The sequence below is a fragment of the Emiliania huxleyi genome (genome assembly GCF_000372725.1).
Source record: "Emiliania huxleyi CCMP1516 unplaced genomic scaffold EMIHUscaffold_309, whole genome shotgun sequence".
In the NCBI taxonomy this organism is placed as follows: Eukaryota; Haptophyta; order Isochrysidales; family Noelaerhabdaceae; genus Emiliania; species Emiliania huxleyi.
In genome coordinates, this window is record NW_005199694.1 from 60,662 (window position 1) to 86,755 (window position 26,094).

The window sequence follows — 26,094 nt, forward strand, 5'->3', positions numbered from 1 at the left end:
CGCCGGCCGGGGCTGGAGAGGCTCAGACCAGCCTGATGCCGCGCTCCTCGCACACGGCCACCAGCTCAGGCTCCTGGTGGCCCACGCCGAGCAGCTGCACGCGAGGGGAGGTGCGATGAGCATTGGGCGGGGGAGGGGCGAGCAGCGAGGGGGGCGTCTCGCGCCTTCAAGCTCGGGGCGGCCCCCTCCTTGCCAAGGGCGGCGGCCAGCGCCTTGCAGCCCTCGTCGCCAATCTGGTTGAAGCGGAGACTGAGCGTCTCGAGCCGCGGCGCTGCCCCCTCCTTGCCGAGGGCGGCGGCCAGCGCCTTGCAGCCCTCGTCGCCAATCTTGTTGTCGTCGAGAATGAGCTCCTCGAGCCGCGGCGCTGCCCCGCTCGCGAGGACCTCCGCCAGCTGCGCCGCCTCCGCGTCGCCCCAGCCGAGGTCGTAGTAGATCAGCTCGGTCGCCTTGCCAAACTGCTCCTCGAAGGCGGCCTCGTACAGCCGCTTCACCAGCGGCTTGTCGTCCTTGCCGTTGGTGAAGCTCTTCTTCTCAAGCTCCGCCGCGAACGCAGACGGCAGCAGCGGAGGGCGCCGGCCGCCGTCCTGGGTGCAGTCGGCTCGGAGGCTCCAGAAGTCATACTCCTTGCCGGCGCGCATCTTGCCGAGGTCGAGGGAGAGCCGGCCAGACTTTGTCAGGCCCGCCCAGCACTGCTCCGTGTAGCACCAGCCGCGGTCAAAGTACTTGGCCACGTTGGTGCCATCGGCCTGCATCTCCGCCTTGTGGCCGTCCGGGAAGGAGGTCAGCCGCAGCACGATCGTGTGCCGGTGGGAGTAGAGCGTGCCGAGGCAGCCCAAACCCTCCTTGAAGAGCGCGTTCTGCTCCTCGGTGCGCAGGACGCCGTTGGGGGGGTCGGGGTGCTGGTGCAGCGAGCCGAAGTCCCAAAAGACGCCGAGCCGCGGGATGAGAGTGAGCAGGACCTTGAGCGCCTTCGCGACGCGGGCGAGGTTGGCTCCGAGCGGGTCGGGGTGGTCCTTGGTCAGCCACGGGTAGGAGAGCGCTCCGACGGGAAGCCACGGGACGTCGCTGGTCGCCTCGACGAGGTCGGCGAGGGAGAGGAAGGCCTCTTTGGGCAGCGCCTGACGGTGGGTGAGGACGCCGCCCGCCTCGGCGTGGCGGATGATCCACTGCGCGTCGAGGAGGGCGGCGGCGCCGCTCGCGAGGACACGCTCCAGGTCGCCGCCGCCGAGCTTGCGCCACCGCGCCAGCTTCTCCTCGTAGGTCAGACCCGGCTTGCTCGTGCCGCAGCCCATCGCTTCGCCTGCCTGTGTAAGGCCGATCGACTTTGAGCACCGTGTACATGGGGCGTCACGTTGAGTCGTCTCAGTCTCACGTGAATTCGTCCCTGTCTCACTCTCAGCGTCTCAGCGGTGTCTCAACAGATCCATCACTCCGTCTCACTTCCGTCTCACTTCCGTCTCTCCTTCCTGCCGTCTCAGCGGTGTCTCAACAGATCCATCACTCCGTCTCACTTCCGTCTCACGCAGTCTCTTCCTGCCTTCTCGTCCGTCTCAAGCGCGACAGGCTCCCGAGAGTGCCCGAGAGCGCCCGAGAGCGCCCGAGAGTGCCCGAGAGTGCCCAGATTGCCCGAGAGTACCCGTGCAACGTCGTGATGTGGGGGGCAGTGGGAGGCGCCCGAGAATGCCCGAGATTGCCCGAGGTTGCGTGCTTGGGCTCCTGCCACTGCCCCGAGGTGACCACTGCACATCAGACCACATCACGAGGGCGATCTCGGGTACTCTCGGGCGCCTGCCACACTGCCCCGACCACCTCATGAGGTTGCACGGGTTATCTTGGGCAATCTCGGCACTCTCGGGAGCCTGCCGCGCTGAGACGGACGAGAAGGCAGTCAGAGACGGAAGTGAGACGGAAGTGAGACGGAGTGATGGATCTATTGAGACACCGCTGAGACGCTGAGAGTGAGACAGGGACGAATTCACGTGAGACTGAGACGACTCACCAAAATTTCCCTCTTGGTGTACATGTAGTCTCTCTCTCTCCGCGTGTATTTTTTTTTGAGCTTAGCCTTCGATGTGGCTCCGCAGCGCGGCTGGCACTCGTCGCAGAGGCCTCACCTTCGAAAAGTCGGGCATGGCTCCACCCGCAACTTGCTCGCTAACACGCGCGCACCGCCGAGCCTGCGGCGGGCGCGCTGCGGCCGCACGTCTAACTTCGTCATAGTGCCACGACGTGCGGCCTAGATTTAGCCCACGCGCCTCTGCTCGCAAACACTCACCCATTGAATTGTCACTGCCCGTGAGTGCGAGATTAGGGCTAGCCGCAGGCAGCTAGCCCGTGAGGAGAGCGTCCATAGACACCTCACTTAGACCCCACACACGGTCTCGTCCGTGCCTCGCCGGCCGGAGAGATTGCTGGAGGTAGAGCAAGCCTGCTCTAGCCTCGCATGTCACTTCCTGTCGTCTGTTGTTTGAGTTGTGCCCTTGTTTGTGCCCTTGGCACCGTGGAGTGCTGGGGGGGGCGACAGGGAGGATGTGGCCCTGAGTTATGTGTACGCCGACTCAGGGTGTGTGGCAGCCCGCTGGCTGTGTGTCTTGTGAGCTTGTTTGTGTCTGTGTGTCGCTCGTGCGTGTCGTCATCATCTGTCCAGCGTCCACCCATACCGCGTTGGTGTCCAGTCCGAGCCTGGCTGTTCTTCACCTTTGTACCTACCTACCTACTTCGATGTGGCAGCCAGCTGGCTGTGTGTCTTGTGAGCTTGTTTGTGTCTGTGTGTCGCTCGTGCGTGTCGTCATCATCTGTCCAGCGTCCACCCATACCGCGTTGGTGTCCAGTCCGAGCCTGGCTGTTCTTCACCTTTGTACCTACCGACCTTTGATGTTATGAAAACAAAACGGCGGACATGGCATATCGCTCTCGGGCTCACAGACATCCCTCACACCCGCGCACACCCGCCGCCCCCGCGCGCGCGCCCCACCCCGGCCGGGAGAAAGGGGAGTGACAGTTTGGGACGGCAACAGAACGAGTATGTTGAGTCCTGGCTCAACAACGCAGATAACAAGAGGGGGTGGTACGGCTCACAGGTCCGGCTCACGCGCCTCGAGCTCGCCAATCTACCGCACTGAGCACTTCCGCCCCCTCGCTCCCAACCCATCCACCCCGCCCCGGGCCGCGCCGCGCGATCTCGGGCGATCTCGCGCTATCTCGGGCGATCTCGGGGCCGCGCCGCGCTATCTCGGGCGATCTCGCGCTATCTCAGGCGATCTCGGGGCCGCGCCGCGCTATCTCGGGCGATCTCGGAGCGTCGCTCGCGCGGCGTCACACCTGCTCAAAAAGGAAGGAGGTTGGAGGCAGGAGGTCACGCCCCATCCAGAGCGCCGCCGTCGCCAAGTCCGGGTGGGGGCAGGAGGGTGAGCGTGCAGCAGTCTGCTTCTAGGGCAGCGCTCCCTTGGCGGTCGTGCGCGGCGGGCCGTCGACGTAGACGCCGTCGGCCGCGAGTGTCTGCGCCGCGCGCTGCAGAAGCGGCTCCCACGCCCGCCTACCAGGCGGGACCCGCTGTACTCGACTCGTCTCTCTGCTCACGGCGGGCGGCTGCGAGCTGCGCGCTTTGCGGTCGGCGGCGGCGGAGACGAGCCGAGCAAGCCGTAGGCGCGCGCGCACTCGTCGAGCAGCTTGAGCGCCGCGGCGACGCGCGGCACCTAGACAGGAAGGGCGTGCGCCCCTAGGGAGCGGAGGCTGTGAACCGGAGCACCTCTTGCGACGCGCGGCCGCACCCCTGGGAATGTCCACAGGGCGGGGGCGGAGGCGTCGGCCATGCGGACGCAATACGCGCCGGTGGCGTCGAGTTGCAGCTCCGCCGGCATCATCACCAGCGGGTGGTCAATCACGGTCGACGCGTCCACACGCCAGCGCACGAGGCCGACGCCGACGGTGAGCTGCGCGCCTCGCCCCTCGCGCAACGCCTCCTGGTGGGAGGAGAAGAGGGAGGCGTAGGCCGCACACGCCGCCTGGGCGGCCGGCGAGCGGTCGTCGTGGTCCATGCCGGGACGGCTCGGCAGCCGCGGGCACGTCATCCTCATCCGCCATCATCGCGACGACAGGCCGCTGCGCCTTGAGCTGCTTGCCGGTGGTGGGGTCGCGCGATGCGACGGTCCGCTCCGCCTCCTTCAGCTTGTCCAGGAAGCCCTCGTGCAGCATCACTCCGATGTCGTCACCAGCAGCCTTTGCGGCATCAGCAGGGCCGCGCAAGGCCAGGCGCGGCTCGAGGTCGCGGCGCGAGACCTCGTTGAGCTCCTTGGTGTACTCGACGAGCGCGATCAGCCGGCGAGCCGCCTCCTCCTGGTCCTGCGCGAGATCGCCCATCCAGGACACGGCTGAGCCAAAGTGGTTTTTCGAACCGCACCGCCCCAAACCTGGAGAGCTGAATCAGGTTCCGCTGAGCTGCTGTGAGGCTCTAGGACTGCCTCTGCAAGGGGCCCCTCCAATCTCCTGCCCCACCGCTTGGTAGCAGGTAGCATCGACGGGTGGCCTTGCCTCCCACATCGATGTAAATGCTCTCCAGAAGACTTGAGTTGTGGTAATGGCGAGGGCGTCAGTGGCGAGGGCAGCGGTGACGATCGATGGTGGCGGGCTCGCAAGAGGAGTCTCTGGGATGGCGGAGATCATCAAGAGGAGTCTCTGGGATGGCGGAGATCGTGACGTCGGTGTTGGAAGGGGCGGAGAGGGCGGTCTCGGGAACCGTACCCGTACTACTCAAAAGTACAATATACTTTCTCACAGCACTAGCGAGATTTCGCGCGGAGGGCGTAGTGAAGCGCTGGGGCGCTCACTGTGTGTTATTCGGGTGGGGATCCATCAGTGGTAACCGGCTTTAGTCACAGATCCAAGCTCAGACGCCACACCAACACCACAAACACGCTCACTTCAGGTGTCTATAGACGCTCCCTCACAGGCTAGCGGCCTACTGCTAGCCCTAACTCGCACTCATCGGGGTGATGTCAATTCATTGTATGAGTGTTCGCGAGCAGAAGCTCGTGTGCTGATCTAGGCCTCACGCCGTGGCATATGACTTGGGAGGCGTGCGACCGCAGCGCGCCCCCCCGCCGTAAGCTCGACGGGGCGCGCATGTCAGCGAGAGGGTTGCGGGTACCGGGTAGAGCCATACAATACCGACTTTTTCGAAGACGAGCCCCGCGCCACGAGTGCCAGACGTGCCTTCGCGGGAGCCGCCTTCGAGCCGCGTCCCATCAGCCGCCGCGGCGCAATGCGCCGCGGACCGCCCGCGGGCACGATCCCGCCGTCCGTTCGGACCACCCACGTATGACGACAGTCGCCGCCCTCGTGACGCTCGGCCTCGCCTTCACGGCGCCCCCGCCAGCCGCCTCGCGCCGCCGCGCGTCTCGTCTGCTCGGATGATGTGCGCCGCGGTCATGCCTGAGACGCCGCCGGCTCTCGAGTCCGACTGCGGCTTTGTCCTTTGACGACCACGTGCCTCTCTCGATCGCGCTGCAGTCCGGCGACTTTCTGGAGGCGCGGCCGCCCGGACCGCCCGCGACAACGCACACCGCCTGCCCTCGCCACACATCAGTGAGGGAGGGTGAGACGATGAGGGTCCCGCACCGGAAGCGGCAGCCCAATTCCTGGAGCCCCCCCCACGCCCAAAAAACTCCAAAGCAACACTCGGTGACACTCAGCATAGAGCTCTATGAGCAGCATCGGCTCGCCCCTGCCTCGCGCGCCTGAGCACGGCGACTGCGTCTACCTCGACTACCAGGCGACGACGCCGGTGTGGCCCGAAGTGGCTGCCGCAATGACTCCGTACCTCACGCACCACTGGGGAAACCCCAGCTCCGGCCACGCCTTTGGTCGCCCGTGCGGCGCCGCCATCGTCCAGGCCCGCGCTGCGGTGGCGGAGCTCATCGGCGCTGAGCCCTCGGAGATCTGCTTCACGGGCTGCGGCTCCGAGTCCGACAACTTTGCCATTGTCGGCGCGCTGGAGATGGAGGAGGCGCGGCGGCGAGGTGCGGGAGGGGCGGCGCTGCCTCGGCCGCACGTGGTCGCCTCGAATATCGAGCACCCGGCGGTGGAGCTGTGCATCGAGGCTCTCTGTGCGGCGGGACGGCTCGATGCCACCTACGTGCCCGTGGACGAAGAGGGCTTGGTCAGCGCGGAGGCGGTGGCGGCAGCGACGACAGAGCAGACGTTTCTGGTGAGCGTGATGCACTCGAACAACGAGGTTGGGTCGGTGCAGCCGGTCCGCCAGATTGCCGATGCGGTCAGGGCTCTGAGGCCTTCCGTCCTCGTTCACACCGACGCGGCGCAGTCGATTGGAAAGGTGGACGTGGACACGCGTGCGCTCGGGGTCGACTTGCTCACGCTGGTGGGGCACAAGTTTGGGGCGCCCAAGGGCATCGCCGCGCTCTACATCCGAAGCGGCCTCGCGCTCCCCCGCATGATACACGGCGGCGGGCAGGAGAGCGGGCGGCGCGCCGGCACCGAGTGCACGCCGATGGTTGTCGCTCTCGGCACCGCCGCCGCGATTGCGCGCGCCGAGGCGGCGCCGCTGCGGGAGCACATGAGGCGCACGCGGGACGCGCTCGAGAGCGCCCTTGTCGAGCGGCTGCCCGCTGGGTCGACGAGGGTCAACGGGCCTGCCGACGCGAGCCGGAGGCTGCCAAACACGCTCTCGATCGGCCTGCGCGACGTGCGGGCCGCCGAGCTGCTCGAGACCCTCTCCGAGCGCCTCGCCGCCTCGGCGGGCGCCGCGTGCCACGCCAACGCCGCCTCCGTCTCGGCGGTGCTGCGCGCGCTGCGCGTGCCGCCCGAGTTTGCGGTGGGCACCCTCCGCCTGTCCACCGGCCGGCACACCACCCTCGAAGAGGTGGCGCTCGCGGCGGACCTGATCGCCGAGGAGGCTCGGCGCCAGTGGGGGCAAGGCGACGGAGCAGCAGGGAAGGTCTCCGACAGCGGGCCAAGTTGACACACGTGTTCACTCACAGGCCAACGGGTACATGTCCGGGGTAGCGCCGGCGCGCGCTCCGCGCGCGAAATCCAGGTGCCCGTACTATGCTCATAGCCAAAACCTCATTTCATGTTGAGCGGATGAGCGGTATGGGTTTCAAATTTGGGAAAAATCTGGATGCACCACTTGGCAGGCAGCATATGCGCCACCGCGCCCCAAACCGGGAAAGCAAACGCTCCTTTCATGGCGGACTACAGGGTGAGCCATGAGCGGCCGCACACTGCTGGGTACCCCCCCCCTGCACAACTAAGCTCATGGCCACCACCCCCCCAGCAGCAGCGTTTTGCTGCTGGGGGGGTCGGGACCCCCCCCCCCAGCAGCAGCGCTCTGCTGCTGGGGGGGTCCGGACCCCCCCCCCAGCAGGAGCGCTCTGCCTGTGGGGGGTGCTGGCATCTCTGTACAGACAGCAGCTGTAAAGTAGCATGCGTTCCAGTGGCGAGAATTTATGGTCGGCACCAAAATCAGTGGTCTTACCGGCGGGCCCTCCTACTGCCAACCGGGAGGTGCGGGGCACGCCAGCCTCTCTTCTACGCCTCTCGTGCCTCGCGGCGCCTCTGCTTCAAGGGGGGAAGATACGGCTCTCGCAGCCCATCATACGCCGTGGCACAGCGGGGAGCACAGCGGGCTGTACAAGATATTGTTCCCATCTTCGCATGCTCGTCGTTGGTGATATCCGCGCGAGGTCATACGCCACAGGCCAGCAATCACTCGATGATGAGACTACACTGATGTATAGGCGCGTGTGGTATTACAATAGACTCACATGGTCACAAGTGTTTGTAAAACGCCAGCACTCGACACGACGAGAAGGTGTATTGGGCTCGAAGGCGCGGTGAACACAACCGCCTCGAGCATACCGCTCAAACACGAAGCCAAGGCTGGAGGGGGGGGCGGCGGCGAAGAGGCGGGAGAGCTGGTCCAGTGCGCTCTGCTGCTGGGGGGGTCGGGACCCCCCCCCCCTAGCAGCAGGGATGAGCTTAGTTGTGCAGGGGGGGTACCGAGCAGTGTACGGCCCCGCTCCATACCATCACCGCAGGGGTAGTCTGAGAGAGAGATTTTAGAAAACCAACAAGAAATCACGACTCTCACAGTGATTTGGGCTCGGCAGCTTGTTAGCCCTCAGCCGAAGCTGGGGCCGGTCCCGGTAGCCGAGAGAGCCCGCGCCGTGAGTTCGACGCGGTCGGGGGGGCCTTGCGGAGAGGCCAGCGAGGTGGCGATCGCTGTACTTCATGGTCGTCATCAAGTGACCGGCTGACAAGCCAGAGGTCGATACTCCCGACGGGGACGCCACCACCCTCGCCCAGGGATCTACAATGCTGTCTTAAGGTCCGACAGGTTCGGCACCGGGCACCGCCTCGGTATACAAAATGCGCCTGCGGGCGGACCCTTACAGATCACAGATCACTCTCTGGACGACCCATAGGATGCCACGAATGCCTGAAGGAGAGGGAGGCGAGGCCAGAGGCAGGCTCAGCTGCTCTCGGGTGATCTCGCTTTGGTGGCTGAAGGACCCGATGGTCCTGTCACATTCGCGTTCCGAGTCGTGAGGGTAGAAGAATTCGAGGTAGAACCGAGTCAGCACTTCCTTGTAGTAACAGCGGACCGCCAGGCTCGCCGGCAGCATCCGCAGGGAGGCAGCATATGAGGCACCAGTCTTCTGGAGAGCTCAACAGCTGCAGCCGCGGTGGCAGAGTCGGCCGCGATTCGAGCGAGCAGCTTTTGGCTGCGGGATCGAATCGCGGAAGGCTCATGCCCTCGCGGAGCGACGCGGGTCGCGCGGCGCGCGCGTGTGCGAAATCGGCGACAAAAGACGAAAGACCTCTGGGGGGAGGCGAGCTAGGGGGTACCCATGCGGGGGGGAGATGGGGTCCCCCAGCCCGCCGCAGGCGCCGAGAGATGTCTGTGTGAACAGGGACATGTGCGGGACGTGTCAGGCCGGCTTGCTTTCTGCTCTGTTTGTCGGTCGTCCGCTCAACCGCGGCTTGGCTGATGTAGTCTTGCTTGTACCGTTCCTGTACGCCTCGGTACAGACCCTCGCTCCGTGTACAGCTCACAGCTCACTACACTCATCTTAGGCCTTATCAAGGTGAAACGCCCACGCCTTGACCGCGGCTCGCGCACAAAGAGAGTGAGCAGTTCGAGAGCGCCCTTATCTTCAACTGCAACCCGAGCGCGCATCGCTTGCAGTGTCATCGCACGATGTCCATCGCTTCACCCCACCCGCTCCTCCTCCTCTTCCTCCTCTTGCTCTTCCCTTCCAGCAACGTTGCGGCGGTCGACGTGAATGGCTTCTCGGATCTGCCACCTCCCCTCCCGCCATCGCCGCCATCGTCGCCTCCGTCTGCATCGCCGTCGCCTCCGTCTCCACTTCCATCGAGCTGCGCGTTTGATGTGAGCGGCCATTATGGCGACCTCACTGCTGGTGCAGACGGATTCGCCCCGCTGCTTGGCGTCGCATGCAGCTCGACGGAGTGCTTTGAACGTGCCGCGAGGTGGTCCGAGATTGCGCTCGCGCACGGCCATTCCGTCATCACGGACCCGGCCGCCTGCCGCAGCCTATGCCAAGAGACGTCGGGTTGCGAGGTCTGGTCCTTTGTCGAGGACGAGTGTCAGCTGATGCAGCTGCCCGTGCACCCGCTGGCGAAGCCACTCGTCACGACCGCGGCGCACTACACGGCCGGTGCGGTGCCGTGCGAACGGCCGTATCTGCCCTTCCCTTACGGACTGCCCTTCAGTGGATCGAATGGAGCGGGCTTACTGGAAAAGTCCTCCGCCGGGCCAGGCACCGTCTTTGCTGGCGGGGTGGGGGCGTGTGGGAGCTCGCCGCTCCTCAAGGTGATCGCGACGGCAGACGCGATCCAATTTGGCAAGGCGCAGGGGTGGTGGTCGGAGGCGGAGGCGCTCGTAGACGGGGCCCCGCCCTCCGCCCTGCCTGCGCCGCCGCCGTCCGCCTCGCCGTCGCCGCCGCCGCCGTCCGCCTCGCCGTCGCCGCCGCCGCCTGACGTGCAGCTGCTCGACCTCCGCGCCGCCACCACGTACCAGGACTCGAGCTTGTTCTACAAGCAGGCGCCCGTGAGCGACCTGTCATACGCCGACAGCACGACGGGACGGCCGTGGGCCGAGTGCGGCCAATACACAAGCCAATGGTGGGGCGTCGACCTCGGGAGCGAGGTGTATGTGCGCTACGTGCGGCTGCAGAACCGCAACGACTGCTGCGCGGAGCGGCTGACGGACGTCGACATCTATCTCGGCTCGACGGCGGAGACGTACACGGGCAACGCGCTGGTGAAGTCAGACGTGAGCGTGTTGTCGAACGTGATGTTGGAGGTGGAGATCAACGCGTTGGGGCGCTACATCTACCTCAACCGGCCGTCTGCGGCGGGGCTGACGGTGTGCAAGTTCTACGTCTTCGCAGGAAATCGCAATGGTCCACCTCCTTCCGCGTCGCCGTCGCCACCGCCTCCCTCCGCGTCGCCGTCCCCGCCGCCTCCGTCGGCCTCGCTCGACGAAGAGCGTTGTCGAGCGTATTGCGCCGAGCACTTCGGCTGCGGCGGCTACACGCTCGCGAGCGGCCTCTGCGTCCTGCGCGGTGCCCTCCAGTGCACGCCCGAATTCGGCCGCTTCGTGGGCCAATCGGCGGAGGCCCTCGTGGCGTCAGCTCCGGTGGGCGCCGGGTTCCCCACGGGCGAGGTGAACCGGACGCAGAGCGTGGCGTACGCATCGGTGACTCCTCTCCCGCCGCCGCCACCCTCACCGCCGCCGCCGTCCACCTCGCCCTCACCGCCGCCGCCGTCGTCCTCGCCGTCGCCTCCGCCGCCGTCCTTCCCGCCCGCCGTTCCAGAGGGCATGCCACAGGCTCCGCCACCGCCTCCCCGCCTGCCGCCTCCCTCGCCGCCGCCGCTCAGCTTGCCGCCACTCTCGCCGCCGCCGCCCAGCCCGCCTCGTTGCACGGAACTACGCACGTCTGGCACGTGGGCGGGCGACACCTTCTTGCCGGCAGGCGGCTGCCTGTATGAGCTCTACGACACACCCGACGCCGTGCTGAACCTCCTGGCCAACCGCTGGACCGTGACGACGGGCGGCTCCAACAACCTGATCATGACGCATGAGTTGCTCAAGTTGATCGAACCCGGCATCGCCGGCACCTTTGTGGACGCCGAGGCGCTCAGGACTCTCGGCGTCCCGGAGCCACTACTATCTCACGTGTACCGCGGCCAGCGCGTCGGCAGCGCGCGCGTCTTCGACTTCGTCTGGGCACAGGACAGTTCCAGCGGCGGCTTTGCCTACAACTCGCACCACTCTTCATGGCGGCTCGTCCATCTGTACTCCGCCGCGTACTCCGACTTTGACCCTGCGTTGGGTTGTGCGGGCGCTGACGGTGCGTTGGAATGGCTAGACGGGATCGCCAACTGCTTGAACGCAATGTTTAATACCGCACCGGACTTTGTGCCGAATGTGAAGATGGTGCGCATTACCCACGTGGAGGGCCGTTTCGCCGACTACCAGACGAGACTCGTGGAGTCAGTGCTGCGCCCAGCATGTGCGCTCCCCCTCCCAGCGCCCCACCCCAGCGCCCCACCCCAGCGCCCCGCCCCACCCTGCCTCACCTAACCGGCACCGGCACCGGCACCGGCACCGGCACCACCCGCACTTGCAACCATTCCCACCCCCCTACCATCACCCTCCTCCATCTTCTCGCTTGCAGATGTGTCTTCGTCAAAGGGCTGGGGCGGTGCGGCACTCAACTTCTTCCCGACCGCCGGTATCTGGTACCATTACAGGAACCGTATCCCGGAGTTTGCCTCGCACTTTGAGGCCCTCATGGCGTCATCGGAGCCCTTGTGCGCGTTGGACGCCGTCACCTGCGTCTTCATCACCGACCCGTACCCGTATGGCCACCTGGTCTCCACCGCCAAGCAGAGGCTGGGGCCGTCGTGGGCCCTCTTCGATATGCACGAATTCTCGACGCCGGTGCAGTACAATGAGGCGATCGGTGGCCACTACTCGACTTTCTTCTTCCTGTGGAGTTGGCAGTTGCTCTTCAACGCGATCACTGACGGCGAGACGACGGTCGCACGCGCGATCAAGAGCTCGCGATCGTGCCACGCCTCCTCCCTTTACGACGCCGAATGCGAGGGCACCGACGGCGGGTACCTCTGTACTTGCGAAGACTACGACTGGGCCGTGTCGCGTAACTATGATGGATCATGGATCGGCTTTCGTAACTACGAGTGCGCCGTGGCTCGCAAGTGCTTGTTTGCAGCGTTTGACACCGCGTCTCGGCGTCGGCAGCGGCGGCAGTTGGCCAACGCAACGGAGGAGGGTCTCCACGGCGACGGCGGCGAGGACGGCGAGGACGGCGAGGACGGCGAGGACGGCGAGGACGGCGAGGATGGCGGGGGCGGCGCTTGCGACTTGGCGGCGCTGATCACGCAGCAGCCGGTAGAGTGCGTCAACAGGCTCTACTGTCCGGAGGCGCGCCGACCGTGGGCGTGGGGTGCTGCCATGATCGCCTTCGCCGCAGTGCTCGTGCAAGCCATGTGCATGTGGGTGCACTGGATGCGTCAGCAGGACGAGGCCGCCGCCACCAAGCGGGCGGAGGAGGCGCCGAGCAGATGGGCGCGTTGGAAGGCACGCCTCGGCTTCTTCGCCGTGGCCGCGCCGGTTGAGGGGAAGGAGCACCTGGCCGGCTTGAACGCCGCGCGCGTTCTCGGCAGCGTGCACGTGGTCATCAGCCACATGGTCGATCGCGGCGCCGTGCCGCCAACGTACGGGCCGCTGAACAACGCGTTCATCGGGTGGGGGTTCACGTGGGTGCCATGGTTCTTTATGCTCTCCGGCTTTGTGCTCATGCACGCGCAGCTCGGGCGCAAGGACCCGGCAAAGCTCGAGCCGACGGTCGCCGCTGTCCGCAAGCGAGCCTCGGCCATCTACCCCGGATACGCAGTGGGCCTGCTGATCTCTCTGATCATCATCATGGCCAAGGGGCGCTCTGTCGTCGCCGAATGGTACACGCTGCTGATGCAGGGCTTCCTCATGCAGGGGTGGGTGCCATGGGTGACCGAGCGCTCGCTTGAACTTCACCTGTGGTTCCTCTCGGCGATGGTGCCCTTCTGGTGCCTCTTCAAGCCCGTCGCCTGCGTGGTGCTGCGCCTGCGCACGCTGCGAGCCGCGCTCCTGGTGATCCTGCTGCTCTCGCTGCCGCCGTGGCTCGCGTTCATTCTGCCGGAGGCGTACAACCCCGGCTCGGGCGTGGCGCCCAACGCATGGTACACGGCGCACACGCCCTACTCGACCGCGACCTACATCGACGTGCTCGTCGTCTTTCTCAAGTTCCATCCCTTCTGCTACTTCCACGTCTTCTGCTTCGGCGCCGTGCTCGCCCGTGTGCGCGAGCGCGTCAAGAGCGCGCTCGCGGCGCGCCGTGGCGAGCCGGGCGTGTCCGCGCCGGCGTGGCTCGTGTGGATGGTCCAGCACCTGTGCATCGGCTGGGGCTGCGTGATTGGGTACGGGACCATCCTCACCGTCTTCTGCGTCCCGCTCGATCCCTTCTCGGCGAAGCTCTCCACGCGCCTTTCCATCCTCCTCATCCCCCAAGGCCTCATCATTCTCGGCTGCTCGCCGCTGCCCAAGGACAAGTCGGCGTCCAGCAAGCCGTCAGCGGCGTCGCCAAATGGGAGCCAGAAGCAGCCTCAAGCCGCGTCGAATGAGGTGGCGCCCGTGAGCACGACATCGGCGACAACGGCCGACATTGGCGACGATGCGGCGAACGCTGCCGACGCGGCGAACGCGACCGACGCGGCGAACGCGACCGACGCGGCGAACGCGACCGACGCGGCGAACGCGGCCGACGCGGCGAACGCGACTGCCACCAAGGCGGCCGGAGCGGAGGGCGCTTCGTCGGTATCGGCAATCACCGTCACGGTGGGTGAGGTGGTGCCTGCCGAGCCCTCGTTCGGCTCGCGCTGCCTCCAGTGTCTCGCCATCGACCCCATCGCCCGTCTCTTCGCGTACGCGCCCGCGTCGTGGGGCAACCTCTCCTTTGCTCAGTATGTGCTGCAGTTCTCGGCGTATGAGCTCTTCCCGTCCAAGTCACTCGACGGCGCGCTGCTCCCCTTCTTTATCTTCTTGCTCTCGCTCTCGTGGCTCTACGCCGAGCTCTGGATCATCCCGGCGCGTGCGTGGTGGCTACAGCAGAGCACCAAAAAGGGGCAGCCTAGCAAGGCGCGAAGGCTCGCGGCCCTCCCGCCGCTGCTCAGCGCTCTCCTGCTGGTGATAGCGCTGCCGTACAAGTACTGGCCGGCCGCGCGCACGCCCGCGCTCGTGCGTGTCGCCGACGAGTGCGTCGACCTGCGGCTCGACTGGAGGATCGCCGGCGACGACACGCGAGCCGTGATCAACCCAAGCCTGCTGCTGGTCCCGCAAGCGGACGGCGCGCCAGCGCAGCTTGTCCGCGCGGCGCGGGCGCACGCCATCAGCGAGACGATCAGCATGGGCCTCAGCTACTACTGGGAGGCGGAGGATGAGACGGTGGCGGACGTCACCGAGATCCACACCCAATGGTCGTCGGACATGCTGCTCAGCACCGAGCCGACGGACGCGGCCACCTTTCTCGCGGGATGGGACGACGTGGGCGCGTGGGGGCTCAGCGGGTCCGGCGCGATGCCGCCGGCACGGTTCACCCCGTCGCTGCGCACCAACAGCTCGTGGCATGGTCTCTGCGAGACGCCACCCCTTTACGTCAGCTCCAACCGCACGCTCATGCGCAAGAGCGTGACGGGCGCTGAGGACCCCAAGCTGCTTGCCGTCGGCGACATGCGCGTCTCGCCGCCAGGGGAGCGGTGGCTCATCTCCTTCTCAAGTTTGCCGCCAGTTGAGCTCGACGGCGAGTGCGAGCACGCTGTCACGCAAATGTACGCGGTGGCGCGCGGCGAGAGCGCCACCACCGCCGCCGCAACTGCCGCCACCACCGCAGTCCCCACCTTCACTGCTGCTGCTGCTGCTGCGGCCGCGGCCGCGGCGGCGGCCGCGGCGGACGAGGCAGCGGTGGCGGACGAGGCAGCGGTGGCGCGCACCGAGAGCGTTACGATTCAGCCGACGGCCGACGCGGGCGCGATTGCCGCCGCCTCGGTGGGTGTGGGCACACGCCTCGACTGCGGCGAGCGCCACCGGCCGGAGAAGAATTGGATCGCCTTCACACACGAGGGGCAGCTCTTCTACGTGTACTCGATCTTCCCACACGTCATCGTACAGGCGCGCGCGACCGACGGGGCATGTGCGACGTGGCATGAGTACACGGACGCGTCGTTCGCGCCCTTCTCCCAGCTGGTGAGGGACGGCTACCAGCTCCATGGCTCAGCGACCGCCATCCAGTACTCTAACGACACCTACCTCGCGCTGATGCATTCGATCGGCCCCGGCGGCGCCTACACGACGTTCGCGTACAAGTTCCAGCGAGAGCCACCCTTCCGCGTGAGGGCGGTGAGCCGGCCGCTGCCGTTACAGGGTGGCCAGGCGAGCTTCGCGAGCGGTCTCCTGCTACATGAGGCGCAGAACAAGGTGGTCGTGAGCTACGGCAACAACGACGTCGAGCCGCGTGCGCTCGTCATGTCGACGGCGTACCTCGAATCCCTCTTCGATTCGTGCGTCGTCGACGAATGGGTCGACGTGGGCTGCGACGCCGGCTGTGCGGCTGCCTTCACGGTTGGAGTCTTCCTCTTCCTCTTGCTCCTTGGCCTCGGTGGCCTCGCGTATTATCGCTTCCTGACCCGAAGCCCCGTGGCCGCACGGCGCGCGCCTAGGAGGGTGGTGCCGGCAGCGCCGGCGCGCCACCCGGCAACCCCGCTGGGGTCTGTCGCGCCCACGGCTCGTAGAGCCGTGGGCTGCGCTTTGTAGTGTGTATTAGTTTAGTAGCCGCAGTCGCAATGCTCGAACTGCGGGAACGGCCGAGTACAAAGTGAACGGGAGGGTAATTTGAGGTCGGAAGTTTCTGATGATTGGAGGGTCTATCTGTATGTACTCCTCGAGATCTCTCCAAATCTGCCCTCTGTTAGACCGGGTTAGATCGGGAAGTCGGTGCTAGTAGAGACTAGTAGAGCCGGAGCCCCGTTTCCGCACTGCTGCGCGGCGCACGGTGCCTCCGGGGGACCCCGCCTCCCCCCAGAGCGAAAGACGACAGGCGCCTGAGCGCTGTACGACTGAACTTTTGTCGCCGCAAAATCGCCACCGCCGCCATCTTGACGAGCAGCGCGAGCGCGCTCGTCCGCGGCCAGCCGTCGCGGGCCGGGCCGAGCCCGGCCTCAAGCTCATGTGCTCAACCCACAACCGGGGGCCGCGCCGGGCCGCAGCAGGCCCGGAGGCCCACATGGCGCCGGCCGACCAGCTGAAATAAGGAGTCTTTCTTTCTTGGGGTAGTCTGTAAGCAGTAAGGCTCCCCTGCGCCGCACCCGCAGTCGAGCCCCTTTCGCAGTGTACAGCGCTAGAGAGTTCACAGCTTCACACATATACATATACGCGGGGGGCGTCCGGGCTCCGGCCACGCACGACGCAATCAAGACTGGAACAAATTTTTTTTACATATACGCGGGGGGCGTCCGGGCTCCGGCCACGCACGACGCAATCAATAAAAGCGCGTAGAGAGCGCGTACTAATAATTCAGCTCGCCACATTCACTCGAACTTGATGCTATTGACCGCGCCGACGTCGATAGCGCCGCCCATGTAGGTCCCGCGCTTGGCCTTGGTCATCTGCTTTTGGAAGGCCTTGCCCTTGACCGGCCCGAGCCGCTCCTGCGCCTTGTCGGCGTACGTGTGGCCCTTGGCGCGCAGCGCGTCCCAGCTGTTGTCGATGAGCGACTTCTCGCCGAGCTTCGAGACCACCTACGGGGACGACGCCGTGAGACCGGGCAGCGACGGCGTAGCCAAACACAAGCAAGGGGAACTGGCAGCGCCTCGTTCGGGTCGACGCGCATGAAACGGCCCGCCTTCGCCTGGGCGCGCGGCGTCTCCTCCTCGTCCGCGGGCGCGCGCTCCCCCGTGTGGCCCTCTGTGTGCTTCTTCTTCTCCGCCTCCTATTAAGAAGAGGCGGGGAGTTAAAATAGCCCCAACACGACACCACGCTACTTGAGACGGCTACTCCTATGCCTCATCTGAGCCGCTGTCGTCGCTGTCGTCGCTGTCGTCGCTGCTGTCGTCATCGTCCGACGACTCCTCCTTCTTCGCGGCGGGGGCAGCGGCGGGGGCGGCGGCGGGCTTCGCCTCCTCGGAGGAGTCGTCCGAGTCGTCCGAGTCGTCGTCGCTGTCGTCGTCCGAGGACTCCTCCTTCTTGGCGGCAGCGGCGGCGGGCTTCGCCTCCTCGGAGTCATCGGAGTCGTCCGAGTCGTCGTCGTCGTCGTCGTCGCTGCTGTCGTCGTCGTCCGACGACTCCTCCTTCTTCGCGGCGGCGGCAGCGGCGGCGGCGGCGGGCTTCGCCTCCTCGGAGTCATCGGAGTCGTCGTCGTCGTCGTCGTCGTCGTCGTCGTCGCTGCTGTCGTCGTCGTCCGACGACTCCTCCTTCTTCGCGGCGGCGGCAGCGGCGGGGGCGGCGGGCTTCGCCTCCTCGGAGTCGTCCGAGTCGTCCGAGTCGTCGTCGCTGTCGTCGTCGTCGTCGTCGCTGCTGTCATCGTCCGACGACTCCTCCTCCTTCGCGGCGGCAGCAGCGGCGGCGGGCTTCGCCTCCTCGGAGTCGTCGTCGTCGTCGTCGTCGTCGTCGTCGTCGCTGTCGTCGCTGCTGTCGTCATCGTCCGACGACTCCTCCATCTTGGCGGCGGCGGCGGCGGCAGCGGCGGGGGCGGCGGGCTTCGCCTCCTCGGAGTCGTCCGAGTCGTCCGAGTCGTCGTCGTCGTCGTCGTCGTCGCTGTCATCGTCCGACGACTCCTCCTTCTTCGCGGCGGCGGCAGCGGCGGGGGCGGCGGCGGGCTTCGCCTCCTCGGAAGAGTCGTCCGAGTCGTCCGAGTCGTCGTCGCTGTCGTCGTCCGAAGACTCCTCCTTCTTGGCGGCAGCGGCGGCGGGCTTCGCCTCCTCCTCGCTGTCGTCGTCCGACGACTCCTCTGCAGAAGACGACTCCTTGGTAGGGGCCGGCTGCTTGCCGCCGCTCGACGTGTCGCTGTCGTCGTCTGCGACGGGAGGGAGGGGGGGCAGGCACGAGGTGGCTGCTGCCCACGCGCTCCGAGGGGAGTGGATCCTCGTCTTGCCCCTCGGTGCCTGGGCGCGCGGTGCTCTCCACGCACGCACGCAAGCCTCCGCTCTCTCGGTGTGTGGTGGCGGGGCGGCGCGAGGCACCGTCGTCGTCGTCGCTCTCCTCCGACTCCTCCACCTTGCTCCGCTTGTTCGAGGTCGGCAGGATCCCTGCGCAGCGAGGCGATGGGCCAGTGAGAAGGCCAGGCCGGCCGCACCCTTCTCGCACCGAGCAGCGGCGGCATGTGCTGGGGCTACTGCCGGATGCGGGGCAGCGCGGGTCGGCGGGTCAGGCGGGCGCGGCGCGCCGTTCTCGCCCTTGCGCTTGACGCCAGCGACCAAAGAGATGGGGTGCAGCACATCCATCAGCGACACCGGGGGCGCCTCGGGGGTACGCTTCAGCTCCTTGACCAGGCTGGCCGCGAGCGCGCTGTGGCCCTGCGAGCGGGGGAAGGAGGCAGCGGCTCAGCGGGAGGGGGCGACGGCCCAGGCTCCCGCTCGTGTGCGCCTGCTTCTTGAGAAAGTCATACGCCACCGAGTACGCCAGATCCGACCCTTCCGGAGACATGGCGTGCGGCGGAGGAGCCTGCGGCGGCAGAGGAGGCGCCGCGAGCGGTGAGGGGCGAAGGAGCCGCGCGCGCGGTGTGCGAAAGCGAGCCGACCGGGGAGCGAGCCCCCGTGAGAGGTAGAGGTGCGGGGAGACGGCGCGGACCTTTCGCGTCGCCGGGGCCTGCAGCTGTCGACGTACTCGTGTTCGCGAGGGAGTGTGAACAAGGCTGTGAAGGGCCTTCTAAGCCCGCGGGTAGTCCCCCCCCCATCCCCAGGGCCTCCAGGGCTCGCACCTCAACCTCTCACAGGCCAGCGCACAGCGCCATAGGAGGTATTTTCTTCTCAATAACAAGGCCGTGAACGAGACACACACAGAACGCGGTACAGGCTTACTTCCTCCACACCCTTTAAACAATTTGCGGCAAGTGGGCGCACCTATGCGGCATCAGGCGGTGCCCATTCGAGCCGGACTACACCCGGCAGAACCAGAAGTTCTCCAGGCGCGCCTTCCACGCCAGGAAGGGCAACGCGTCAGAGTTGGGAGAGAGAGAGAGAGAGATTTTTAGCAATACCTTACAGAGAGGTTACAGGCGGGTAAGGTCCGTTAGCCAATACCAAACAACTCTAACACTCGTTTGTTTTGTCAGAGTTGGTGCAGCTCGTGAGGTGCGGAAGAGATGATGGAGCTCGGCCGAGGGAGCTGAAGAGATGCTGAGCCTCTGGGGGGAGGCGGGGGCCCCCGGAGGCACCGTGCGCCGCGCAGCAGTGCGGAAACGGGGCTCCGGCTCCGTTAGTCTCCGTTAGCACCGACTTCCCGAATGAGTACGGTTGAGTAGAGGGCAGATTTGGAGAGATCTCGAGGAGTACATACAGGTAGATAGACCCTCCAATCATCAGAAAACTCCAACCTGATCGGTCGTACTGACCGCCGACAGATCACTCCAGACAGCAGACAGGCCGACGTCTGCACACGGCCGGCCGCCGGGCGAGAGGCTTGACACGATCCGACCCGGTCAGTGGTGAGGCGCAGTTCAGAGCTGTCGATGGCGCGATGCCGCACTGGTCCCACATTGGTGACACGAGACCACCACGTTTGCCGGTCCAAGAGAGAGGCACCGGCGCTGTCCTGAGAAGGTGCATGGTCCCTCTTGACTGCCCATGCGCGCGAGGCTGTGTAGGCATAGCCTCGAGAGTGCCAGCAGCCAATCCGAGGCAGTTTGTGACGCGCATTGCGTCAGAAGCGTGCACGCGCTGGAAGGACACCTTCCTACTGGCCGTACGATCAGGTCGTCACTGAATGCCGAAGACTAAGGCCGCGAGCTATGCAGGCGGTCAGTTGAGCAGCATGGCACGGTCAGCAGCGCCGAAAGGATGTCGCAAGGCGTGATAGCAATGTGGCCGCAAGTACGCCGAATTCCCATGAAAACAAGTAAAAACTCGCTCGAAAAAAAATGGCAAAAAAATCGGCGCCTGCGGCGGGCCGGGGGACCCCATCTCCGCCCCGCATGGGTACCCCCTAGGGCCCTCGCCTCCCCCCAGAGTGTGTGCCTTTTCTATTTCTTTTTGTTTCGCACGGGTAGTCGCTAGTCGGTGGTCCCTTCCCGACTTCCGAGTCTCTTGGAGCACGACTTGGAAGTGAATTCCATGTCCATGTCCATGTGCATGTGCATGCACATGTCCGTAAATCCCATCTCGTCTCAGAGAGTTATACGCTTATATTCTGGGCTCTGGTAGTGTACCGTCGCGGGACCCACTTGGAGCACTTGGAGTGCAGTCATTAACCTCACATCCACTGTTCGTCTTTTTTTCGCGAGATTGCGCAGAGAGACGCCCCTAGAGACGCCCCATAGCAGCAGAACACTGCGTCCAATCGCTCCGGCTCAGGTCGTGGGGCATAGCTCGGGTGTAAACGGGGCCTGGGGCGGAAGCCCCAGCGGCCCGCCGCAGGCGCCGCCGGAGGCCCCGGCCCGCCGCAGGCGCCGATTTTTTGGCGTTTTTGCTCAAAATATTGAGATATTTCTCATCAAATTCTCATCAAAATCGAGCTCGCTACGAGCTCTCTAACTGCAGGACAGCATCTCCTCGTTGAGCCTAGCGGCGCCCGTATCGCCCACGCCCACATTCTTCTTCTTCTTCTTGCCCTTCTTGCCCTTGGCCCTTGCTGCACTTAGCCGCTCAACCTCCGCCAGCAGCAGTCCTTGGCATGCCGCGCCGCCTCCATCTGCTTTGCTTCCCACGCTGCCGCTTCCTCTAAAGCAGCGCCGCCACTAAGCGGCGCAACCAAGTTCTCGCATTGTTTGCATGAGCACGTGTCCTGCTTGGCGCGGCGCACAATCCGCGCGCGGCGAGTGCGTGAGAGCAGAAGACTGACAGCAGGAGCTGCAGGAGCTGCAGGAGCTGCGCAGGTCGGATGGGCGGTGACGCCGTCGAGCGACGGCGCAAAGGCCAATCGCTGCTGCTGCGCCAACGAGAGCGGCGACACGAGGCTGCTGGCAGCTGGCAGAGCGAATTGCGAAACCGGCGGCCGCCGTCAGCCCGCCGACACCGACGGCCGAGCTGAGGTCAAACTCCGCCACAGGTCGGACCATCCGTGCGTCAGCCATGGCGACGAGACGTCTGTGTGCAGACAGCCCGCCACCCGGGCGATAGAACATGCCAGCTGCTTGCAGGGCTCTCGTGGCCCGTGTGGGGCGGGCTGCGGCGGGCGCATAAACTATTCACAGCTTATGAACACCGGGAAAACTAAACTCTGCAGAAGAGTTCGAGTGGTCTTCGTGCTCAGAAGGATCAGGAGAGCTCTATTCACACCCTTTGTGCGTTGAAGACCACAGGCAATGCCCGTTTACACCCAACCGACGAGTCGCTGGGCCCTCTGACCTGAGCCGCAGCCAATGCGCTTCTCCCTCTTGTGTCTTGACTCCTCTCCTTAGATAAATACATACCCTATTATTATTTTAATTCGACACAGAGCCGACGGCCCGCGAGCGCCCCGACGCCGGGAGAGGGCGCGAGAGCGAGACTACCGAGATAAGGTAAGGTAAGCAGAGACCGAGAGGCCTCGCTGTGATATGTGATCTGTAAGGGTCCGCCCCCGCAGGCGCGTTTTGTATACCGAGGCGGTGCCCGGTGCCGAACCTGTCGGACCTTAGAAGTCTGACTGACTGGCGCTCGAGGATGGAGGCCGCGGCGCGTCCATGCAAAGCGATATAGCGATCGCGTGTGTCCGAGTGCCCTGCCTCCGCCCACGCCGGGCCCCAATGAGGCTGGATCTGCGGCCTCTTGCTTTTCGTTGATTTTTTCTCTTTGGGCGATTTGGAGCACTTGGAGTGCAGTCATCAGCCTCACATCCAGGGCCGGGGAGCTAAGAAGCGCACCCAGCGGGCCGGATGATCGGGATCGGGTTGCGGGCTAGAGAGCCCTAGCCCCGGGGGTGCGCGTTCGCAGGGAAAGGGCCTTAAAGTAAACACGGGTCTCCGAGGGTTAGCCCCGCGTACCGGGTTTCCCTGCCATGAAGTCCGGTGTTTTCTCTTTTCGGGCGCCTTGCTTGTGCGAGCCGACCTGTCGATGCTCTCGCTGGCACACCGAGGAGGAGCGAGCCGGGCGCTCGCCGGTGCCGCTCGACGTCACCTCTGCGTCGTGACGGCCGGAAGCGAGGACGCTGTTAGCACGGCCCTTGCCGGTGAGAAGCCGGTCGTACTCTACTTCACTGCGACGTGGTGCGGCCCGTGTCGCATGATCTCGCCCATCTTTGCGGAGCTGGCCAAGGCGACACCCGCTGCGAGCTTCCTGAAGGCGCGTTCGCCGCTGCGGCGAGCACAGCGCGCCTGCCGCTGAAGCGCCTGCCGATTCTCCCTGCTCACAGGTGGATGTGGATGAGCTTGCTGAGGTGGCACAAGATCACAGCATCGCGGCGATGCCGACTTTTCAGTTCTACAAGGCCGGACAGCTCATGGACACGATCGTCGGTGCCGATGTGGCAAAGCTGAAGGCCGCCGTGCAAAAATTGTGAGTTGCTGCTTAGTCCGCCTTTCACGTGCGAGTTGTGGCCGGCCAGCTCGCGCGGTTCACTCTGTTTTCGGTAATAAAGTGCGCAATTAGACACGCACGCGGCAAGCAATGGACAAAAGCTGCATGAAGAGGTATGGTGCTCTCTCCGCTCTGGCTGAGTTGGGTCTGAGCGACTTCGTGAGGAGCGTGTGGCAGGGTCGTGTGGGCGCGGCGCGCTCTCCTCAGACGTCAGAGCTCAGTCTCGCTGCAGTGTGTCAGTCCGGACAGCTCGAGCAGCCGCCGCAACCGGCCCAGTTGCACTTGTCCGCCCAGGCCTTGGTGTTGGACTGGCAGTGAGACAGGCATGGCGGTGGAGGGGCTGCCGCGGCTGCCGGCGGCGGCGGCGGCAGAGGTGTCCCCGCTTGAGTTCCCCGCGCGTCGCTCGACCAAACCAGGGCCTCGTCGTAGCCGCAGCCTGTCGCCTGCGTGCAGCCGGCGAGCAGCTCCGCGGCGGCGCACAAGCGAGCTCCTGCGGCGGCACAGAGCGCCGCCGCACCGGCAAAGCTCTCCGAGCGGCAGCTGCCGTCGGGCTGCGACGTCGCCCACACCGAGCACGTGTCCTGCTGCTTCCACGCCCAAGCAGGCGAGCCCTGGACGTCATGGCAGCAGCGCACCGCGTGCGTCTCGTCGAGGTCCGCCCACCGGCTCGGCTCCGAGCACCAGCCGTCCTTACCGCACTCCAGGCGAGCCTCGGGCGACACGTCCTCTGGCGGAGACGGCGGCGGAGGCGAGACGGGCGGCGGCAAGAGAGGGGAAGCTTGAGTTCCTCGCGCGTCGCTCGACCAAACCAGGGCCTCGTCGTAGCCGCAGCCTGTCGCCTGCGTGCAGCCGGCGAGCAGCTCCGCGGCGGCGCACAAGCGAGCTCCTGCGGCGGCACAGAGCGCCGCCGCACCGGCAAAGCTCTCCGAGCGGCAGCTGCCGTCGGGCCGCGACGTCGCCCACACCGAGCACGTGTCCTGCTGCTTCCACGCCCAAGCAGGCGAGCCCTGGACGTCATGGCAGCAGCGCACCGCGTGCGTCTCGTCGAGGTCCGCCCACCGGCTCGGCTCCGAGCACCAGCCGTCCTTACCGCACTCCAGGCGAGCCTCGGGCGACACGTCCTCTGGCGGAGACGGCGGCGGAGGCGAGACGGGCGGCGGCAAGAGAGGGGAAGCTTGAGTTCCTCGCGCGTCGCTCGACCAAACCAGGGCCTCGTCGTAGCCGCAGCCTGTCGCCTGCGTGCAGCCGGCGAGCAGCTCCGCGGCGGCGCACAAGCGAGCTCCTGCGGCGGCACAGAGCGCCGCCGCACCGGCAAAGCTCTCCGAGCGGCAGCTGCCGTCGGGCCGCGACGTCGCCCACACCGAGCACGTGTCCTGCTGCTTCCACGCCCAAGCAGGCGAGCCCTGGACGTCATGGCAGCAGCGCACCGCGTGCGTCTCGTCGAGGTCCGCCCACCGGCTCGGCTCCGAGCACCAGCCGTCCTTACCGCACTCCAGGCGAGCCTCGGGCGACACGTCCTCCGGTGGGGGCATCGGAGGTGGCGCCATCGACGTGCTTTGGCAGAAGTCACACGCCCCGCAGCCAGTCCAACTGCACAGTTGCTCCGCTGGGTTTGTCTTGAAGGCACAGTACTTCCAGCAAAAGAGTGGCGGCGGCGGAGGCGTTGCCTCGTGCAATGCGTAAAAGTCTTGACGTAAAACAAGTCACGTTTTTTGCTAGGGTTGCCGACGCAGAAAGCTTACGATAGACAGGCAGAAAGTTGAAACCGAGGCGCGTGCAAAGGTTGCCCAGGCTGACTGTTGTAGAACTCTCTCTCACTCAACTCTCTATCTCTCTGTCTGACTGACTCTCTTTCTCTCTCTGTCTGTTGTACGTACCGGCCGGCCGGTAGCCAAGGACGGCCAACGCCAGGAGCGTGGGTGGGTGATCTTGGGACCGGGGGGGGTTAGGGTTAGGGTTAGGGTTAGGGTTAGGGAAGGCGTAATTGCGGATGGTGACGGTGTCTGCACACTGGGCAAACCAGCCGATTTCCCTCCCGCTAAATCATCACGGCCCCGTAACACCCTCCGCGCGCGGTCAAAGGCTTCCCAGGGCCGGTCCATGACATGAACCGATAGACACAAGCAAAAAAAACCGCACCTCTAAGCTTCTCGGGCACCCCGAGGCCCATACGACGCCCCGGCGGGCCCCGGCGGAGGTCCGGCGCGGCGCTCCAAATCCGCACTTCGCGAGCTTCTACGGGCGTTCACGCGGCCTCTCCGCCTCGTGAGGCACACCCCACACCCACCACGAGTCCTGGGGCCGTGGGCGGACCTCTGGCCGCGGCGCCCGGAGCTTTGGTCGTCGAATATCGGCCGCCAACTAGGCCATCGAGCGAACGTGTCCGGAGAGGCTCTCGGATGGGTCCGGCAGCGGTCCCATGGACCCAGAAGCTCGCCCCGGCGGAGCACTCACGGCTCGGCCCCCGCCCCTGGTCACCCAGACGTGCCCTTGGACAGCCGTAGGGGCTCGGATGACGACGTTGGCGCCCGCGACGACGCCCTCCCCGACGACGTCGCATCTGGGGACGCGGCGGCGCGGATGATCACATGGATTGGGACTCTGAGCGATGGCAGAGGCCTTTTACTGCAAACGAGGACGCCCCGCGTGCCGCGAGGCCCCGTTGGCCGGGAGTGGTGAGTGGGACCATAAACAAGCCCTATATCCCCTACCGCGACCAGCCCACACACAGCCCAAACCGCTGCCAAACCGGCCCTGGTCACGCAGGCGGGGAGGCTGCCAGGGCGCCCAAACAATCCCTCACGAACGCCACACGGGCCATCACGGCCCGTCCGGCGGCCCGAGTGCCGCCCCACACCCGCCCGACGCCCTCAGCCAGCCAGCGCCCACTCTGAGAGGCTTCACCGCCGCCAGCGCGCCGAGCGCGCCGCCCTCTCCTCGCGCCACACGGGCCCCTGGCCGCACGCCCGAGAGGCGGCCCATAATTTGAGTCGAGACGCGCCGCCGGCCAGCCAGCAGCTCGCCCGCCACCCGCAGAGTGCCGCCGCCGCCCCCAGCCCGCACTGGAGAGGCTCTCCCGGCCGCTAGCCGCTGTCGCGTCGCCCGGCGGCTGCGCTGGCAGCGTGGCGGTGAGGGCGGTGGGGGAGATGGCGGCGGCGGGCTGGGCAATGGCGGTGAGGGAAGTGGCGGCGACGGGGGCGGGGGTGACGGTGGCGGCGGGCTCGGTGGCGGCGGCGAGGGCGGCGGCGGCGAGGGCGGCGGCGGTGAGGGCGGAGGGGGAGAGGGCGG

At 66.0% G+C, this 26,094-nt stretch overlaps 6 protein-coding genes across 6 annotated transcripts; 2 read left to right on the forward strand and 4 right to left on the reverse strand.

The window, feature by feature from the left end:
* Window positions 1–195: 195 nt before the first annotated feature.
* On the reverse strand, window positions 196–638 carry EMIHUDRAFT_368420 (hypothetical protein; the record flags this gene model as incomplete). Its single annotated transcript, XM_005774729.1, has 1 exon — window positions 196–638. A coding segment is annotated over one exon (443 nt), but the record flags the coding sequence as incomplete, so codon positions are not given.
* Window positions 639–5,006: 4,368 nt separating this feature from the next.
* On the forward strand, window positions 5,007–7,087 carry EMIHUDRAFT_424605 (cysteine desulfurase NFS1; the record flags this gene model as incomplete). Its single annotated transcript, XM_005774730.1, has 2 exons — window positions 5,007–5,030; window positions 5,771–7,087. The coding sequence occupies 2 exons, from the start codon at window positions 5,007–5,009 to the stop codon at window positions 6,974–6,976; spliced, it is 1,230 nt and encodes a 409-aa protein (XP_005774787.1). The 3' UTR covers window positions 6,977–7,087.
* A 1,020-nt stretch (window positions 7,088–8,107) lies between these two features.
* On the reverse strand, window positions 8,108–16,384 carry EMIHUDRAFT_368426 (hypothetical protein; the record flags this gene model as incomplete). Its single annotated transcript, XM_005774731.1, has 6 exons — window positions 8,108–8,208; window positions 8,245–8,269; window positions 8,417–8,538; window positions 8,615–8,837; window positions 16,136–16,137; window positions 16,167–16,384. Coding segments are annotated over 6 exons (691 nt in total), but the record flags the coding sequence as incomplete, so codon positions are not given.
* A 302-nt stretch (window positions 16,385–16,686) lies between these two features.
* EMIHUDRAFT_240471 (hypothetical protein) lies at window positions 16,687–18,799 on the reverse strand (the record flags this gene model as incomplete). Its single annotated transcript, XM_005774732.1, has 6 exons — window positions 16,687–16,896; window positions 16,959–17,087; window positions 18,200–18,258; window positions 18,337–18,402; window positions 18,450–18,669; window positions 18,767–18,799. The coding sequence occupies 6 exons, from the start codon at window positions 18,797–18,799 to the stop codon at window positions 16,687–16,689; spliced, it is 717 nt and encodes a 238-aa protein (XP_005774789.1).
* Window positions 18,800–20,840: 2,041 nt separating this feature from the next.
* Window positions 20,841–21,383, reverse strand: EMIHUDRAFT_240473 (hypothetical protein; the record flags this gene model as incomplete). The annotated part of the gene is made up of 3 exons (XM_005774733.1): window positions 20,841–21,030; window positions 21,113–21,177; window positions 21,249–21,383. The coding sequence occupies 3 exons, from the start codon at window positions 21,381–21,383 to the stop codon at window positions 20,841–20,843; spliced, it is 390 nt and encodes a 129-aa protein (XP_005774790.1).
* Window positions 21,384–22,344: 961 nt separating this feature from the next.
* Window positions 22,345–22,789, forward strand: EMIHUDRAFT_74645 (thioredoxin H-type; the record flags this gene model as incomplete). Its single annotated transcript, XM_005774734.1, has 2 exons — window positions 22,345–22,576; window positions 22,617–22,789. 2 exons carry the CDS (start codon window positions 22,345–22,347, stop codon window positions 22,787–22,789), a joined length of 405 nt encoding a protein of 134 aa, XP_005774791.1.
* Window positions 22,790–26,094: the final 3,305 nt, after the last annotated feature.